The 20,158-nt window shown below is 44.2% G+C and overlaps 1 protein-coding gene across 2 annotated transcripts in view; it reads left to right on the forward strand.

Annotated features, from left to right (window-relative positions):
- The window catches only part of Abcc12 (ATP binding cassette subfamily C member 12), a 56,850-nt gene extending 45,232 nt beyond the window's left edge, over window positions 1-11,618 (forward strand). For both annotated transcript variants that reach the window (XM_023713021.1, XM_004629190.1), the window contains exons 23-29: window positions 5,583-5,672; window positions 7,279-7,468; window positions 7,916-8,075; window positions 8,702-8,780; window positions 9,744-9,857; window positions 11,269-11,433; window positions 11,532-11,618. In XM_023713021.1, coding sequence (XP_023568789.1) covers window positions 5,583-5,672; window positions 7,279-7,468; window positions 7,916-8,075; window positions 8,702-8,780; window positions 9,744-9,857; window positions 11,269-11,433; window positions 11,532-11,618 — 885 coding nt within the window. The remainder of the gene's footprint in view (window positions 1-5,582; window positions 5,673-7,278; window positions 7,469-7,915; window positions 8,076-8,701; window positions 8,781-9,743; window positions 9,858-11,268; window positions 11,434-11,531) is intronic.
- Window positions 11,619-20,158: the final 8,540 nt, after the last annotated feature.

The raw sequence follows: 20,158 nt of genomic DNA on the forward strand, positions 1-20,158 counted from the left end.
TGCTAAATTGATGCATTTACCAGCACTCTCCTCGATGATGCTACCGTACTATCCTAAGCTCTTTGCATGGGAGAAAAATGAGGCCCTGAAAGACTTGCCTCCCACCCCACACACATCATGCAGAGAGCCAGGATTTGAACCCCGGCCACATAGGTCGGGTGTTTGAATTTTGTCCCTTGATAAGGGCTTCCCCTTGCTGTCTTTGGAAGCCATCCCAGTAGTCCTCGCCCTCAGCCTGTTGTGATTCTAGAACAATGTATCTGAATGTGGACCTTTAAAAAAATATACTTTACTCTGTGTTGTAGGTTCTTTTAAAATCAATTTTCTCTTTAGCTCAGGAAAATGTCTGCTTTCCCTACTTCATTTTGTCAATTTCCTCCTTTTCTGTTTTCCTGCTGTGACCCAGTGGTTGCATGTTGTATTTCTTGCACCAGTCTTCTGTTGCTTTTGCTTCATTGTAAAGTTTCTGCTTGCTTGTCTTTATCTTTATTCTGGGAATTTTCCTTAGCTTTGTCAGGCATTCTTTTCAATTTTAAGTTTGACAACCACATATTCACATATTTAATTTCCAAAAGCTCTCATTCTTTCAGTTTCCAAAAGAATCATTTCTCAAACAAATGAAATACTTCTGAATTTCTCCCAAGTATTAATTAGAGTTTTCCCCCTTGTAACTGTTGCTTATGTCATCTCCGGCTTGTGTCTGTTTTCTCCAGGTCAGTTTTTGTTTTCGATTGCCCATCTCCTGCTGTCTCACACTAGTAGCATTGTTCACCTGTCTCCTACCCTGATGGCCTTTGAGAATGGAGACTGGGCTGTATGTCCAGGTTACCCTTCTTTTTATGTGCGAGGTCTCTTTCCCCTGAAAGCAGGAGGTCTCTGCTTATGGGTGGGCTGTGGAGAGGGGCGTTCCCAAAGGCAGGCTTCACAGAGAAAACAACCAGGCTGCAGACCGCTCAGCATCAAAGGCCACTTCTCCCCAGGGAGTTAAGGCACTTTTTTTTAGAGAAAAGCATGTGTAGCTGTGCACACGCCATAAGGCCCCTGGAACAAAGTGTCTAACTACTTCTGATTAGGACAAAGGAAAAGAAGGCAAAAAATACATCCAGCGGGAGTGTCTGCCTACACAGATAGACCATTGAGGGAGCCAGGCGTTTGTGGGTCCCTCCTCATCCCTGGGCCTCCTGGGCTCTGTTCTTTAAACACAGGCTCATTCTGCTTCCATCTTCTTGCAAGATGCTCATCCTCTTCTCATCCTGTAGAAATATGTCACCCTAACGCTCAATGATACCTCTTCCCAACTTCATTCCTATTTAAACTCTATTTGTTTGGGGGTAATTTATCTGATATAGTTTTACTGGAATGGGGGACAGTTAATAAGAAAACATTCTCAGTGCACTATCTCAGCTTGGAAAAAATGAATTTTCCTCCAATAGTCAATTTCCCTCACTAACTGGATGTTTTCATTTGTTGTTGCTTAGTAAAATATCAAACAGATGATGCTGAACAGTTTCTCTTAATTGGTCCAAGTTAAACAGCTTGCCCCAACTAAGGTGATGCTTAGGGTCACTATCATCAGCTTTCCAGGAGATCATTTGCAAACATTCCCATAGGGTCAGAGAAGAATTTGCACACACTGGAGTCTGTAAGAGCACTTCCTCTCCAGCTGCCTTGGTGGCTTTATTAGCATTAGTCCTCTTTGGAGAACACAGAATCAAAATGACAGAGCTTCCCGTGGGGATAGAGGAGGTTTCCTAGATAGATGAGTGATTGGTGTGAAATGCCAGAGTGGAGAGCAAATGCAAAGTAATATCGTAGAATGTAGAGGAGGATAAGAAGCACAGACTAGGCTAGCGCTGTGGCCATGTGGGAATTCTAACTCTTGGTGGGCTGCCAGACTTGGAGGAGCTGATAGCCTTGTTTTTTTGACAGGGTCTTACCATGTAGTTTAGGATGGCCTTGAGCTTACTATATAGCCAAGGCTGGCCTTGAACTCACAGTGATCTTCCTACTGTAGTTTCCCAAGTGCTGAGATTTTAGGCATGTGTCACCACATCTGGCACTGATAGTCTTATCTTTAAAGTGTGACATCTACATTCTTCGCGGGCTTAGTTATCCACTGACTAAGAAGTTAAGTGAGTCAGGAAAAGCAGCTGTCACTTTGTCTTGGCAGTGAACAATCTGGACTCATCCTACCTCCTTGGAGTTTACATTCTAGTAGGCAGCTGGAGTAAATAAGATGATAAGTAAATAAATGAGAAGGCCTGAGGTAGCGTTTCAGTGGCATGAAGGCAGTACTGGACTGCAGAAAGGAAGGCCACATTACACTTATAATCAGAGGGGCCCTGCTGTGGGTTGATATCCAAGACAAATTCTGAACAACGAAGGAAGAGCCAGGGGATACAAGAGCAAAAGCACTTCAGGCAGAAGCACCTGGGAAAGTCTGGAGATAGGTGTGAGCCCGCTGTGTCTGAAGGCCTGAGGGTCTCTGTGATGTGAATGACGTGGTAGAAAATAATATCTGTGGAGCTTTGGAAGCTGAAAGCAGGGCATTATTTGTATCCTAAGATACATTTGGGCTGGATAATCCTTTGGGTGAGGGACTGCTATACTAGTCACATTCTCATTGCTGGGACAAATTACCAACATATAAAATGTAAAGGAGAGGTTTATTTGGTTCATGGTTTCAGAGAGTTCAGCCCATAGTCCATCTGGCTCGAAGGCAGAAATGGCATGTTGGGAAGAAGAACAAGTCCTTCCAGATCACCCCCCAGGAACCACCTGCAAGTGGGCCCCCCTCCTAACAGCACTTACTCAGCAATGGATTAATCCAATCCATTGAGAAGTACAATGTCCCATGATGCAACCATCTCCCCCAAAACCCACTCTGAACATGTGAACCATTAGGGACATATTTTAGACCTAAACCATAACAGCTGCTTTGTCCACAACAGTGTCACAGTTACTATTTACTCATTGCTGGACAAAGTACCCGACATCCAAAATTAAGGAAGGAAAGGTTTATTTAGATCACAATTTGTGGAGGTTTTAGTTTGTACTGGCTGGTTCCCAGATGGCACATGGCAGAGAGCAGCAGTTTGTGGCAGTAGAAAACAGCAAAGAGCAAAGGGAAGGGCAGCAGCTGCAGCTTCTAGCCAGCCTCTCTCCTCGCCTTATATTATAAACCAGCTCCCCTGGGGCTGGGGGTGTAGAACTCATACAATGTTCATGCCCTCCTCTTGCACAAGATAAGGATATTTATAAAGTAAGAATCCTGGCTCTCTACTGAGTCACTTAGTTAAACTTCTAAACTTCTCAAGTTGACACAATATATCAACCAGTACAAATAGGATGTTTGGCAAGCTCCTTAGCCTCTACTCCTTCCTCACAGGTTATGATAACTCTTGACATTCCACAAATGTCTGTGGAGGGCTCTCACCCAGGTTGAGAGCCATTACTTGAAGAGAAATGAGGAACCTAGACCTGTGTTCAGCAGGGAGGTGATGGGGATGGCTGCTGAGGGCGTTCTCTGAGGTCCAGAGCTCTCCACTCTCTCTTTATTCACCTGCTTGGCCCCACACTTGTTAGGGTGAAATCTAGTCACTTCTTGCCCCTGTACCTTTTCACCCCAAGTGGCCTGTGAACTTCTTATCACAAATACCTCAACTCCCAGTCTCCCTGTCAGCCTCAGCCACTGTCCTCCATCATCCTAGTGTATCCAAATCCTTCCATCTCTGCGATGACTTTGTGCATCATCCTGCCAGTCCACTGGAATGTAAGTACTATGAGTGTGGGCCTGGTTTACCACACTCAACTTTAGAAACCCTGTGTCTGACTGGTATCATCTTTGCTGCTTGCTAAATGATGTCCTCAGAAGATCATTCCTACCTCTAGCCCACTGAGGCAGATGCTGTTGGCCCACTTGTCCAGTGAGGGGCTACTGGACCCCTCACCTAAGCTCAGGGAAGGCTGGAGTGCTGAGAAGGGGTGCCTCACCCAGGAGCAGTTTTGTCAATGCCTGAAGGGATTTAATGGATGGCACTCAGTACCCACCAGTTCTGCATCAAGGATTTAATCATTTGCGGACTGTAAATACTGTATTCAGGAAATAAACTGTGTCTATACTGAACATGAACAGATTTTTTTGTCATTATTCCCTGAATACTGTGTAACAATGATGCACATAGAATTTACATTGCATTATATATTAACGGTAGTGTAGATGATTTAAAGTATATAGGAGCACGTATATAGGTTCTATAAAAATACCAGTTTCCTATCAGGGTCTTGGGCAGGGTTTGTGGATTGTCATATCTGCAGGAATGGTGCTGACAGTGATGGGTGTCATGGAACCAGTCCCCCACTGATGGATGACTGTGCATACCCAAACCTTATTGCCTGGCATGGGATATCTGAGGTGTGACACATGACACCCCCCCACCCCAGCCTCCTGGACTACCTGCAAGACTGAATGGCAGCAGCCTAAAGTGCTAATCTCTCATGAACACAGCCTTACTTGACCTTCTCTTTTCTCCCTACTTCTCCCATCCTCTCTTTATTTTCTGGCTTCTCCATCTATATTAGTTTGTCACGGTTGTTGTACCAAATTACCACAAGCGTAGTACCTTGAAAAGAAAAATTTATTCTCATAGTTTTAGAGTCAGAATCTTGCACACAAGAGTTGGCAGGGCGTGTCTCTCCTAAGCTTCTGGGGAGACTGTTTCTGGCCCCTTCCAGCTTCCAGAGACAGTTGGAGTTCCTTGGCTTGAAGCTGTATCCCTCCTGCCTTTACACCCTCTTCTCTGCTCTGTGCCATCTCCTCTTTTATAAAGAGGTGTCACTGAATTACCTGGGCCAACCCAGGTAATCTAGAATGATCCCAAGATTCTTAATTATACCTTCAAAGATCCTTTATGCAATGAGGTACTATTCTCAAATTCCAGGAGTTTGGATATTGACATAACCTTTGCAGATGGTGGTGGTGCGCATCATCCAACCTGCCCTAATATACTGGTTGTACTCCAATCTTGGGGTTGGTTTTTTGGGGGATCCTGGTTTAAAGTGGATCATTGAAGCAAGCCATCTTCCTCAGTCTGAGCCTTGGTTTTCTCTTGCTAAAGCAAGCAGATGGGCTTGATGGTTTTGTAGTCTCTTGTGGTGGTAGAGTTTTCAGTTACTTCTTGGCTAGAGATGGAGGAGAATGGGGAGAGCGCCAAGGTCCTTGCCAGGAGCGGTAAGTAGGTGACACACGGAAGTTCTGCTCCAGGAGAATTCCCACTCAGACAGCTGTCCCCGCTGCTTAGGTAGAGGCAAACAATCTAGTGGGGTGGTGTTGGTGGTGGTGGTGGTGGTGGGATGGTGTCGGCCATCTGGAGTGCCAGGGAGATTGTAATTACCGTTTGTTTCTAAATACAAAGGAAGTGTTTAAAGGCAAAACATCACAACAGGAAGATCTTAACTGCTGGTGGCTGGCTGCGGTGTGTGCAGGGTCCTGAGTTAGGCCAGGAAGTGATGATTCCTAGGGGGAAGAGAGTGACCTGGAGGAGAAAGGGCTCTAACCACAGCTGCTTGTTCCTTCCCCACAGCTAAGCGGACTGCTCCAAGTGTGTGTGCGAACAGGGGCAGAGACCCAAGCCAAGCTCACGTCTGTGGAGCTGCTGAGGGAATATATTTTGGTAAGAAACAAGATCATGAAAGCCGAGGGACAAGTGCTCCCTTGCAAGACTTCCACATGAAAGGGATCTTTAAAAAGATCGACTAAATCTACCTGGTCACCTCTCTTCCTATAACTCACAGTTTTAATACAATCTAAAAGTCCTTGATGCTGAGTGTAAGGTTCTCCCCCGCAACTAAAAAATGACTAAAAAGAACAAAAACAATTTAACTCTTCTTTGAAAGCTTTTCTGTTCAACTTGGAACGAAGTCTAACTGATCCTAGCAGCCACTATTTAAGGGTCTTTAAATAGTGTCTGGCCCACTTACAAATGTAATTAGATACTTTAAAACATTTTAAACTGCATTTTAATATTTAATCCATTCAATTTCCTTTTTAGTACCTCAATAATCTGATTTAGCAAACAAACCTTCTTGGGTTTTATAAATCTAATAAATTTAGCTTGTAAATATAGTGAGCTTTAAGTTTTCATGGTCGTTCCAATGCTATATACAGTATAAACCATACGCTTTTAACTTAAAAATCACGTTTTAATAAATGATTCAATTAAATTCAATTAATTTAAAGTTCAATATTTTAAATTAGAACCACAGGCCCAAGTTCTATCAATATTATACTTAAAACACAAAGTATGCAGATCTTTAAACTGTTAGAGTATTGCTTCTCTTAATTTTTTAAAAATTATAAATCTTCTAGGAGTTAAAAATACTCTCTGAGAATGTACTTTTTTTTTTTTTTTTTCAGTTAATTGAGGTTGCTTATTGGCCAGAGATTTGGGCTGGCTGGTCACTCTGATAGGACACCTGGGATTCCTATGTCTCTTTGTTAATGGGGACCTTCATAACGGAAGAGGAGTGGCTGGTCTTGTAATGAAGCCAAGGTGCTCTACTTCTTAGGCTTGGAGCTTGTTGGACTCTTAGGAAGGAGACTTAAATGTCTTCTCGATTTAACACTAAAGACTTCTGAACTTTCTTGTCATCCTCCTACTTCTAGCACCAGGGTAACTCTTACAGATATTAAAATGACATCTGATTGAGCTCTTCAAATCCCAAGGCTCAGTCTGGTTTTGTCAAACAGCTATGAGATCACACTGCTCACTCTTGCCTGGGTCTGCAAGGCCCAGTGTGAGCTGTCCCTTGCTTTCTTGCCAACGCCATCCACCCTTTGTTCACCAAGCTCCAGAGCCCTGACTCTTTCTGTCCCTTAAACTGCCAAGGGCCTTTGCACTTTCTGTCCGTCCGCTGTGTTGTAAAGGCTCTGGATTCTGGTCCTCTGGAGCTGTCATCTTCTCTGCATTCCAAGCCTCCAGTCCAATGTCACTGCTCACAGACACCTTTTTTAACCCGTAAGACTGTTGCTGTCCTGGCCTGCCCCCCATGCGAGTCAGTCTGTACCCTCTTACGGTACTGTTTTGTTTTCTGCATTTCTAATTTATTTCATATTTCTCATCTGATATCCCCACTGGAAAGTGAGGTTCTTGAGTGGAGGGTTCTAATTGGCCTGGTTCACCACCCTGAACCCCAGGGCCTAGATCTGTGAGAATGCGTGAGTTAGATGAATGAAAAAGCAGCAGCTGTTAACCCACTGCTGGTTTCTGTGTTTTCTAGGCCTGTGTTTCTGAATATACTCGTCCCCCCCAAGTGGAGACCTGTCCCCAGGACTGGCCCAGCCGTGGGGAGATAACCTTCCAGGACTATCACATGAGATACAGAGACAACACCCCGCTTGTGCTCAATGGGCTGAACTTGCACATACAGAGTGGGCAGACTGTTGGGATTGTCGGAAGAACAGGTTCTGGTGAGGACAGCTCTGCTTCTCTTTCTTGTGGGTTGTTTGCTTTGAGTTTCCACAGAATGTGGCCGTTACACCACACCAGAGAGTGATACATATGTGCATTGGTTTGACTGTTATTTTCCCTCAAATCTCTTTACTGTGAATTAGGATTTCAGGTTGAATGGGTGTGTAGAGTTGGAAGCAAATGTGCATCAGCTTTTGAATTAATTAATTGAGAACCCTTCTGGTGAGACGAGGCCCAAAGGATGAGTTGTGTGCTAAAAGCACCCCCAGGGACAGGCAGGTTAAGTGTGGCAGGGCAGCCCAGGGCTCCTGAGTGAGGAATTTGCTAGCACAGACATCCACACAGAGCCATTTCATTGCATTAAAAGTTCCCTTAATTAAATGCCTGGATATGACGGCAGAACCAACTGAGGTTTGATTTGTTGTTTCTGTTTTCATGGTTCCCAGGGAAGTCATCACTAGGAATGGCCTTGTTCCGCCTGGCGGAGCCAGCCAGTGGCACGATCTTCATCGACGAGGTAGATATCTGTACCATCAGTTTGGAAGACCTGCGAACCAAGCTCACTGTGATCCCCCAGGATCCTGTCCTGTTTGTAGGTACAGTAAGGTAGCTGTTTTTGATCATCATGCATTCTTATCTTTGGGTAGTGAGATCAGGCCCAGGGCCAAAGTCCTGAGGTGTATCTTAACCAGGGCTGTTCCATCTCCGTTATGCAGGGTCCCTAGACATCCAAAACTAGATCCTAGACAGATCTAGTTTATGCCTGAATTCTGGCATTCAGTAGAACAAGTGGTTCCCCTACATCTGCAGGAAGTGCATTACTTCATTCCTACAGATCAAACAGAACCAGTTTTATGGGTGTAAGATCTGATGTCAAGGCACGAGGGACCACAGCTTCTCAGCTGGTCCAGTGAGGGACCCTGAAGAGGCCTGGCTGTCTTCCTGAACTCCTGCTCTGGCGCCACCTCAGCACAGGGTCTCATTCTTCCCTGCCTGCCTCGGTGGTGTTTACTCTATCCTTGAGTTGTTCGGTCTATCTCTTGGCCCGGGCTGAACATGACACTTAGGGCACAGGCTCCTCACAGGATGGTCTTCTCCTCTATGAGCTTCAGGGGAAAACTGTAGCCCTGCCTTTTCTGGGCTTCTGGGAGCTACCTGTATCACCGGGCCTAGGGTCCCTTCCCCTAGCCTCATCCTAGAAGTCCAGCTCTCTCTCCTTTCCTTCACTGCAGGTACAACTTGGATCCCTTTGGGAGTCACACTGATGAGACACTCTGGCAGGTTCTGGAGAGGACATTCATGAGAGACACAGTAGGTTTCTGGGGCTGTGCAGGGCACATCCTTTTCCCAGTACAGTGGTCCACATGTGTGGCCAGGCTTATTTATAGAAACTGCATCCATCAGTCATATATGTCAGCAGCATGCAATTCTTACTTTATTCCTTATTACAAAAAGCAACCATAGCTCCTATTTATTCAGACTCCAGAGTGACCCAGCCAAGAGCTCTCTGTGCATTGTTTCATGTGGTCCTCACAACAACTTTGAGGTTGGTACCCCTACCCCTCTTGTTAGATGTGCAGAAACCAAAGTTCAAGGACTGTAATGTGTTCAGGCCCGCAGAATGGAGACCTGAACCCAATCAGATGCCTCTGATTCCAGAGCCCAGGGAATGCCCCCTTCTACTCTAGAGGCAGCCTATACTTATCAGAACAAATGAGCTGCAGAAGGACGAGAGGCAATGTGTATTCTGGAAGTGGCAGGTGTGGCTGGTTTGAGGGGACTGAGCCATCTGTAACACTGAGCCCTGTGCTCTAAGCAGCAGCCTCCAGTGGGGGTAGCAGGTGTGCAGGGCTGCCTCTGCAGCCCCAAGTGCCAAGGCCAGCACCTCCCAGAGCCACTCTGGCTTGCTTTGCCCTCCCAGAAAACTCTCTCAGCTTGCTTCTATTTTGTCCACGGAAATAGGAACCCTGAAAGCCATTTCCACTTGTTTGTGTGTTCCCTGGAACAGTGTAAGCATCGTTTGTACTCTTTTGGTGAGCTGTCTACGGGGTTCTATGACTCATACTGTGATTTTAAATTATTAATGTCCGCCCACTCCCTGGTCTTTCCCTGGTGCCTGTTTGCAATATTGAAATGATTGTTGTTTTGCACTTTCTTTTCCACAGTAAAATAAAGCAAGTTGATAAATGCAAGAGAAGGGGACAATCAATACAGACGATGCAGGCCAATTTTATAGATCATCAGCATAAATGTGGCATTTTCTGTGTTTTATAGATAATGAAACTTCCGGAAAAATTACTGGCAGAAGTCACAGAAAATGGGGAAAACTTCTCAGTAGGAGAACGTCAGCTGCTTTGTATGGCCCGAGCACTTCTCCGTAATTCAAAAGTAAGGAAACAGCACAGAAAATGGATTGGTCAAATTTTGGATATTTCCCGCAGTGCTGCTCAACCCAGGAGGCAGAATCATGCATTTGTCTTTCAGCAAAGACAGAGCAATTGAGTCATTTAAAAACCGATCCCTTTTTCTCAAGACAGAGTTGTAAGGGGTAAAAATTGAAAAATAACAGCCATTTACAGCAACAACCCCTTCCTCCCCTGGGCTCAGCCCTGGGAGGTCCTGCTTAGGTATTCTTTCTGCTCTCCTTGGGACTGTGAGTTTGAGGACTCTGTCTCTCAGCTTTTCCCCTTTGTCCCTCAACAATCATGGAAACAGCAGCAAGGATACCAAAGAAGGCCATCAGTGCAAGCATGGAAGATCTGGCCAGCTGAGACTCCCTTGTGAACTGGGTTAGATGAAGAGAATGCTGTTGTGTTAGCGATCCTGTTTCTCTGAGTCTTGTCCTAGGTGTGAGCTTCTATGTCCATGGCAAGGGAAAAGAACCAGTATGCATTGGGGGCTGTATGCAGCCCTGCGCCCTGCTAAGTGGTTATGCATCTCTTTGCATTATGTCTATCCTAGGCCTAATCCAAGGCACAACCCTGTTTCACACAGGAAGAAACATAATCTCAAGGAAGTTAAAAATCTTGGCCAAGGTCAAGCAGAGTTAGGGGATGAGATCAAGCTCTTTATTTGTATGATCAAATCAGTGCTGTCTGGGCAGCATGATGCCGCCCCTCCCAGTATGTCTGTGCTATGAAGGCCAGAATATGGATCTGTTCCTCTACATGGTGGAAGGAATTTCGCAGAGATGATAAAGTTAAGTCTTGAGATGGGGGCTATGCTGGGTCCTGGTGGGCCTTGTGTGTCCTGGTGGGCATTGTGTTAGAAGCCAGTGGGAGGGACAGAGCAATTGATTAATGCTGGAAGGAAGAATTGATGCTGGGAAGGGATAAGAATTGAGGGCAGCCTCTCCATGCTCAAAAAGGCAGGCAGGGGTGGTACAGCCCTAACATCTTGATGTTAGGATGCTTGGCTTCTAGAACCATAGGATGATCGATCAGTTACCTTGGCAATAGCAAATGAGCTGAGCGCTGCTTGTAGACCACACAGGCTCATCCTAGCACTGTAAGCCCATGCAGCACTTCTTCCTACCTGTTTGTATGGTTAGAAGAAATCATTGAGAAGGAAGTGCAGGCATATAACTTCTTCCAGAGAGCCCTCCAAGGAGGGTGGAGATCGTGTGATTTGCCTTTTCTTTCATTTTTCTTTTTTCTAACTCTTGAAGACAAGTGGCTTGGCTCTTTACTTTTCCTTTCAGCTTTTATTCTACTGAAGAAGCAGAGCTGAAACTGTAAATCCTCCCTTTGTCACTGGTTCAGCTGAGTGTGACTTTTGCCACATTCCTACCTCTCTACAGATCATTCTCCTGGATGAAGCCACAGCCTCTATGGACTCCAAGACAGATGCCCTTGTTCAGAGCGCCCTCAAGGATGCCTTCCGTGGTTGCACCGTGCTGGCCATTGCTCACCGGCTGAACACGGTTCTCAACTGTGACCGTGTGTTAGTCCTGGACAGCGGGAAGGTGTGGCCAGGGTGGCAGAGTGGCCAGGGCAGCAGAGCTTGGGGTTGCTTGGTGCCTGGATCATGACACAATTTCCGTTCTTCTTCTCTGACTTTCAGGTGATTGAGTTTGACAAACCTGAAGTCCTGGCGGAGAACCCCGATTCTGCCTTTGCAATGTTGCTAGCAGCAGAAGCCGGACTGTAAAGGTCCCTGAGGCTGATTGAGAAAGAAGGAGGAAGAAGAGAAGGAAGCAGAAAGGGGGAAGGGCACGCAGCAGGGTGAGGGGAGATGCACGTACAAGGGGAGGCTGCAATCTCAGCAGTAGTCTGGCCTCCTGCATGGAGAAGGCTGAGCTGGGGCTGAGGCTGGGCACCCCTTCCCTGTGGGCTTCCGTGGCCTCTGGGGGTGAGCAGAGGCCCATGAACCCAGGATGTTAAAAAACTGCCCACACCTCCTAGAAGCCCAAGACTCTCCTGTGTCCCCTCCAACAGCACCTCAGCCCTGACATGGAAACGTTATAACCTTCTCTCGGAAAGCAGTCAAAGCCAAGAATGGGATGGCTGGGCTGGAGATAGCCAGGTGCTCTGGCCTTGATGTCAGGAGAAAGAGCAGAGTTTTCCTTCTGTTAACTTCCATTCACTTCTGCCTTGACAGTGTGACATGCAATGACTGACTACTCAGATCTGTAGCACGAAAGACTGATGATAGTGTTTGAAAAAAAAGTTTTTAAAAAATCATATTGTATGTTCCCATTGATCTATTAAAATAACCAGGAAAACAAAATGCTGGTGCTTCTCTATAAATGACATTTTTATACCTTATTTATTGGTCATTAAAGTGCAATAGGAGGTGAAACTACCCTGAAATGCTGCCTTGCAGTTATATGACTGGAGATAGTCCTACTTGTGCACTACTACTTCTCGTAGACGCTCATTGCCTTCTCCCTTGATGCATTAATAAAACTATACAGTCCTCCACCAAATAAGTCTTTCCAACCTTCAGGAACATGCAGAAAGGCACGTTCCCAGTAACCCAGGAGTGAAAGCTACTAACTCATGAAATACACAACAGAACAGAGTCTGGGGCTCCTGTGTGGTGTTTGCAGCTGTCAGCGTGGGGCAGCTGTTTGTTCTGTCTGCCTCTGTTCCTCAGGACCCAGGCTCCATGATGCCTGAGTGGTATCTTGTGCTTGCTTTCTGGCCTGGGGTGGGGAACAGAGGTTCTTTTCAATGTCCTCCCCACCAGTCCCCTCTGAGTCTTAGTCACATACTCCACCTATCACGGCCAAGGCAAGAAGTCAAGGCCTGACACCAGGGAGTTCGTGGGCATCATGTGGCCATCTTGGTGAGCTCCACTCCCAGCCAGCATTTACAGGGTTGGGTTTTAGGCTTGACCTTCAGTGATAGTTCTGCAGCTCCTCTCCGGACAGGCCATGGGCAAGTAGATGTCCACCCACCACAGGCGAGACCTTGTTCCAGTCCCAAGTGGAGTCCCTGACTGGCAAGTGTGCTACAGCCCCAGCTCAGGTGCTGCAGAGGCTATGCTTTCAGAAGCACGTGAGTAAGGAAATTCCTTTCCCAGGTAGCTCCATGCCGAGTGTGGACCCCATGAAGAGTCATTGCATACACGTATGTGGTGAGCACTTTACCCCAGCATGTGTAACCCTGATCTGAGGTCATCAAACCCAAGGTAGCAGATTCTGGGATAGTTGAGAGTGGACTGGGTGCATAGCCAGCAACTCTCCTGATGTGGCACCAGACTAGGCAGCCCCTGATCCACAGCAGCTGTGTGGTAGGGTTGTGGCAGGAACTGCTCTGTTTTTTCCCACTGGGTGCCAACTGGGTCATCAGTCAGGACAGTGTTTCCCCAAGGAAAGGGTGGGCCACGAAGGTCCTGTGCAGTTGCTCCCTTGGCTGCCTTAGAGATGGATCGTCTTTCCACACTCATTCCTGGCCAGTCTTGGCAGTGAGAGTACTGCGTCTGTCCTAGTGTCTCTGGGCCCTTGCAGTGTGCCAAACACCATGAGAAGCATTTCTTTGAGAATCAGTCCACTGATTCTTTTCCCCCAATGAGGCGGAAGCTGAGGTTCACCAAGGAGCCCAGCTCTCGACTCTCAGAAAGGAAAGGACAGAGAGAGGATCTACACTCTAATCCACCAGGCTCTCAGGGCCCTGCTGTCTTTTTTTCTTGGCCCTTCCCAGCAGCAGTGGTGGTCATTAGGGTCACACAAAGAAGAAAATATATTTTGTAAAATGTGGAACATAGCAGTCCCAGGGATCCCACCCCTCATACATGCACAGCACCCTACTACTTCCTGTCCCTATGACATGAGCCGGGAGAAACTATGTTGAAGAGTAGTCACCAACAATTAGGTAGTGCTCCTCAAAACACAGGTGTCGTTTACTGAACCCACACATATTCTTATGGAACAGGGAGTAGCCATGGTCTGGAGGTTTGAGTCCTGCATGTGCTGAAATGTAACCAGTAGTGCCATAGTGCTAGGAGTTAGGTCGTTTGGGAGTGGATGTTGTGAGGGCAGAGGCCTCATGAGTGGGATTAGGGTTGTTAGGAAAGAGACTACGTTGATTCACTGTGGGACAGCACAGAGGTGCCTTCACCAAGTACTACTTTCCCCCTTCCAGAGCTATCAGCAATGCATTTCCACCTAAGGTGTTTTGTTATAGCAACCAAAACAGACGGAACACTACCTGAGTTATCTTTGGATCGCTTGTGGACAGACTGAAGAGCCAAGAAAATCACTTCATCAAGATCTCCCCATTCATGAGATTTAAACCCAGGCAAGCTGACAGTAAAATCATGCTCTTAAAATTCCATGCAGTATTGCTGGAAACCCCAAATTCACAGGTGAGCAAGAGCTTGGCGATCCAGGTCCTGAAACCTGAGTAGGTCAGGATAGAACCAGCCATGCTGCAGTCACAAAGGATCCCAAGCCCTGGGATTATCTCAGGTTTAATTAACTGTCATGGGTGTAGTGGTTGATACATTGTGTCAATTTGGCTGAATCCGAAGTTCCGGGCTGTGGGGGGTCTCGCCCTGCAGGGTGGAGAAGGCCCACCTTAGGGAGTGATTGGTTTCACCATGGGGAGTGATTGGGCCCACCCCAGAGTGACTCAGCGCAAAAAGTGTACATAAAGGAGTTGAGGAATGTTTCTGCACCCTGCTTCCTTGAGAAATGTTGGTGTTTGTCACTTAGTAACTGTGCTACTTCCAAGGAGCTCTGATCTTTGAAGTCAGAGAGGCTTGACAGATGCTGCAGCTGCTGCTCCTCTCTGATCTTCATTGTTTTCTGCCCCCATGAACTGCTGCCTTTTTCCTTGGAACCAGAGGAGTATAGACTGAAACCACCACAAATTGTGAGCTAAATAAACGTTTCCTTCCTTAATTGTGTCACGTATTTGTGTCAGGTATTTGTCCCAGCAATGAGTGAAAAGTAACTAAGACAATGGGTCAGCCACACTGTACTGTTCCATCACCTTGTGAGTCAAAAGGATACAGAGGTGTTTGTCCAGCATGTCGCCAGTCTGTGGTAGAAGGCACACAGATGTGGCAACTAGAAGTGATATAGGCCATTGTGAGCCACACCTCGTGGGGTAACACGAGCCACAGGACCACTTCTGACTTCAACAGTTCACAGAGGGTGTGGTGTGCTTCCCTATGGGAAGATGCCCAGGTAGGAGGGCCACACTTGTTCCTGCAGGAGGCGGCACACCTCTCCTCTTCAGAGGCGCTGCAAATCCTCTGAGCCCTGCTGTGTGCCACAGCCAGGTGGGTTTTGTTTCTGCTGCTGAGTGTCTGTGGTCTGGGGAAAATCGCTGGCCTGCTCTGACCTCTATTCCCACACACACACAATCGGAAGTCTGGACTGACTACTAAGATTTCTCAAGCCTGATTCTCAATTTAGGGGAAACAAAAAAGAACTATGAGAACATTAACAGCAGAGTTTATATAGTCAGAGGCATTATCATGGTCTCCCAGTATCATTAAATATTTTCTTAGATGTTGAATTTGTAAAGTAAGTTGAATTAGACGGAACCAAGTTCTGAGTCTAAGCACCCACTTTGCTGCACATTAGGAAATAAGAAAGTCTCTGGAAATTTATTCCTTATTTTGGTGCCCTACCTTTGCTGTGTTCCAACCTCATCTGCCTGTTGGAAAAGCTTGTGCCCAGTGATTTGAATGGGAACCTCTTGAATATCTTTGTTAGATGCCGACAGATGGAAAAGGTCCTTGAGATTATTATTACAAATTAATAATGGTTCTCTGTGCTCTCTTTCCCTGTGCTTGGAGCTAGATGGTAGCAAACAAGGGTGAGAGGGGGATGGTCCCTGAGCCAGACTGAGCCAGAAATTGTCTATGTAAATAAAGTTTTATTGGCATGCAGCCAGACTTGTTTCCCAGCACAGTACTTCCAACTGCTTTCCTGTTTCAGTGGCAAAGGTGAGTGATTGTGATCCAATGTGTAATCTCAAAAGTGTTTGCCATCTTGGCCTTTACAGAACAACTGTGAAGGCTCCAGGATTGTGGTGTTGGCACGGGATATGGGTCACAGGACAGGGAAGCATGCTGGTTGTCAGGAGGCTGTGGATGGTGGTTCCCTCTCATCACATGGTCTGTTGCATGTAGCACCTGAACCTGTGCAAGCTGCCTTGGGACCAGGAAAGAGACAGACGGGCAGAGCACAGGGCCTTGTCCATGACATGGAGCTCCTGCCTCACCAGGTCCCTTGTCATCTTATGTCTTGCTTCTTTGCAACAGGAAAGAAGCATTTTCCTTACTGTTGAAGCCAACTTGCCTTGGCGTTGGTGCTCCTTGCAGTTAAACCCATCACAAACAATGCACAAGGCTCCTTCCTGGAAGACACTGATCTTAGCCTGAGTAAAAGAGAATCGCCACCCCCCCCACCCTGGGAGCTGCACCCACCTTTCTCCAAATCAGAAGTGGCCCAATGACTGCCAGCTCACATCCCACTTGAGTTCTTCTCAAACCTCTGTGTGTATCTGAGCATTCCCTCACTTTCCCTATCTGCTGCCCCAGCTCAGAGCAACTCAGCAACACAGATATTTTCATTCTTATTTATTTAGAGAAAGAAAAAACAAAAATTGTGATACAAAATTTAAAAACAAGGGCCAGGGAGATAGCTCAGTAGAATAAGTGCTTGCCTGGCTAGTGCAAGAGCCTGAGTTCAATCCCTGGTTCTGAAAAAAAAAAAAAAAACAAACCAAAAACCAAAAACATATATATATGATAGACAGAGAGTAACAATGGTTAGTACATTGCCTATTGTTATCTTTATAGTAGTTGTTCAGATTATAAGATATAACCATTAAAAACTGATCAAACAATATAAGCAGAAACCTAAAACTAATAGAAATTAGTAGTATAGCTATCTTAAATATCTTGTATACACACACACACACACACACACACACACACACACACACTTGTGTCTTACTTCTTTCCTTTTAACCATCCCAGTTTCTCTTTCCTTTTGAATAGTTTCTTCCCATTTCCCAAAATCTATGGACATTTTTATTTTATTTACTTTCCGCTTCTTACACTAGGGAGACAAAATAATATTTACACATATGATGCTGATTTATTTCACTTGTGAGTATGGTCTCAAATTTACCTATAAAAATTTCAAGTTTATCCTCAGTTACAGCTGACTAGTCCTCTACTGTAGAAAAAGACTATGTTTTTTAAATCTGATTTTTGGTTGGTGGGCATTTTGGGTTATTTCCAAAATTTAGCTATTATAAACTGTACTGCTATAAACATGGGAACACATATATTGCTGTGATATAATATTTTTAATTCTTCTGGCAAGATACCCAGAAGGAGAATACCTGTGTTGAATGGGACTACTAATTCTAGCATTTTGAGGAATTGTTACACTGCTTTCCATAGTGGTTGCAGAAGCTACACTCCCACCAGCAGTGCAGGAAGGTTCTTTTATCCCCCACAGCCTCACTAGCATTAGTTATTGGTTGATTTCTTTATGATAGCCATTCTTTCTGGGGTGAGATAGAATCTCAGTGCTTTAATTTGTATTTCTCAAATGCCAAATGATTTTAAACATTTTTTCAAATATTTATTTGCCATTTGTATTTCTACATCTGAGGCATGTATGTTCATCTCAGATGTCCATTTCTTAGATTGGGTCTTTGAATTTTTAGAGCTAGACTTTTTTTTTAAAAAAATTATGTGTTCTAGATAGAAGTCCCTTGTCTGAGAGACAGTTAGCTAAATGTTTTTTCCCACAGTGTAGGCTGTCTTTTCACTCTGTTCATGATTTCTTTTGATATGCAAAATGTTTTCAGTAAGATGAGATCCTAGTTGCTGATTCTTTGGAATATTTCCCTTGCAGTTTAGTTTTAGTCCATGAACTAGCTGTCTACTGCTGTCTTCAATATTTCTACCTACTTTCTTTTCCATTAGATTCAGTGTTTTTGTTTTAATAAATTTAAATCTTTGGTCCATTTTCACTTTAGTACATGGTGATAGACATGGGGTTAGCTTTAGTCTTTGGTATGTGGAAAACTAGTTTACCAGTACCATTTATTAAAGAGGTTATCTTTCGTCAGGTCTTCCCCCCGCCAGTACTATGCTGGTTTTATCACAGTAGCTTTGCAATATAATTTCAAGTCAGGAATTGTGATCCCTCCTGCTTTTCTTTTGTTGCTCAGAATTGACTTTGTTATTCTAGATCATTTTTTGTTCCCGATGAATTTAAAAAATTTTTTTCTCTAGATGTGTGTGGTATGTTAATGGTAGTTTGATTGGAATTGCATTAAATCTGTATAACAGTTTTTGGAGTGGGACTATTTTCACAATGCTAGTTCTTCCTGTCCATGAGCAAGGAATATCTTTCCATTTTCTGAAATCTTCTTTGGTCTCTTCAGAGTGCTGTAATTTTCAGTATATAGATCTTTTACTTCCTTTGTTAGATCAATTCCTGAGTATTGGGTTTTTTTTTATGCTATTGTGAAAGGCATGGTTTCTCTAATTTAGCAGTGAGTTTCTTGTTTTTGTAAAGTAATGCTTTTGATTTTTGAGTGTTGACTTTGTATCCTATTTTGATACCTAATTTGGTTATTAAATCTAGAAATCTTTTGGTGGAGTTTTTGGGGTCTTCTATGTAGAGTATCATATCTTCTGTGAATAATGATAATCTAACTTCTTTTCCTATCTTTATTCCATTTATTTACCTATGTTTTGATTTGATTAATGTTTCTAGAATGATATTGAATAGTAGTGGTGATAGTGGATATCCTTGTTTTGTCCTGATTTTAGAGTGAAAGCTTTCAGTTTTTGTCCATTTAGTATGATGTTGGTTGTTGGTTTGTCAAAAATGTCATTTAGCAGATTGAGATAAAGACCATCTATTCCAATTTTCTGTAGGGTTTTTATGATAAATGAGTGTTGGACTTTATCAAAAGATTTTCTCTGCATCTATTGAGATGATTGTGTGACTTTTGTCTTTGGCTCTGTTGATATGGTGTGTTACATTTATTGATTTGCATATGTCAAACCACTCCTACATTCCTGGGACTTGATCATGATGTAAACTCTTCTTGATGATTTGCTGTGTTCTGTTTGCTAGTATCTTATTGAGTACTTTTGCGTCTATGTTAATTAGGGAGATGTGCCTGTAGTTCTCCTTTTGGTTTGGTCTTTCTGGTTTTGGTATCAGGGTAATTCTTGCCTCCAGGAATGCGTTAGGAAACATGGCTTTCTCTCAATTTGATTAAAGAGTTTGAAGTGTATTGATGTTAAATCTTCTCTAAATTTTTTGTATCATTCTGTAGTGAATCCATCAGGACCTGGACTTTTCTTTGTCACTAAGTTTTTAATGATGTTTCCAATCTCATTAACAGATATTGGAGCATTCACAATTTTTATATCTTCTTAATTCAGCTTTGGCAATTCATATGTATATCAATCTGTCCATTTCTTTTTTTTAAAATGTATTTGGTACAGGGTCTACAAAGCCTACAGTCTCACTAGGAAGATCAGACTCATAGTGATTCTCCTATTTTCAGCCTCCCAAAAGCTGGGATTACAGGTGCGTGCCACCACACTGAGTTGCACTTGCTGTCTCAGCATGCGCCGGGGGCGGGGCTGGCACTGCAGGCCAAGGAATCGAACCCCCAGCCACTGCACCTGCTTGCAAGTGCTTTAATTCACTGAGATATTTGGTCAGCCTGAGTAAAGATTTTTGAAGTAGGTATTAATAATCTTCTGAATTTTCATAGGATCTGTAGTGATTTTACTCTTTTTATTCATAACTGTATGGATTTAAGTCTTTCCGTTTTTTGATAAGGTGGCTAGGGGTTTATCAGTTTTATTTATTCTTTCAAAGAACCAACCCTTCAACTCATTAATTCTTTGTATTTTTTTTCTGAGTCTCCATTGTATTAATTTGTATTCCAATCTGTATAATTTTCTCCCCTGTGTGGGCTTTGGGCATGTCTTGCTCTTTTTCTAGAAGCTTGAGGTGCAACATTAAGTTATTTGTGTTCATTCTTGCTTTCTCGGTATGAGAATTTACTACTGTAAGTTTCTGTTTGAGACCTGCTTTCATTGAGTCCCATAATTTCTGGTTCATTGTATCTGCTTTCTCATTTGATTGTAGATATTATTTAATTTCTTCTTTAATTTTATCTGTGACATATTGGTTTTCTAGGAGGGTATTATTTAATTTTCATGTGATTTTGGAATTT

This window comes from Octodon degus, unplaced genomic scaffold, assembly GCF_000260255.1.
Source record: "Octodon degus isolate 3935 unplaced genomic scaffold, OctDeg1.0 scaffold00028, whole genome shotgun sequence".
Taxonomy (NCBI): Eukaryota; Metazoa; Chordata; class Mammalia; order Rodentia; family Octodontidae; genus Octodon; species Octodon degus.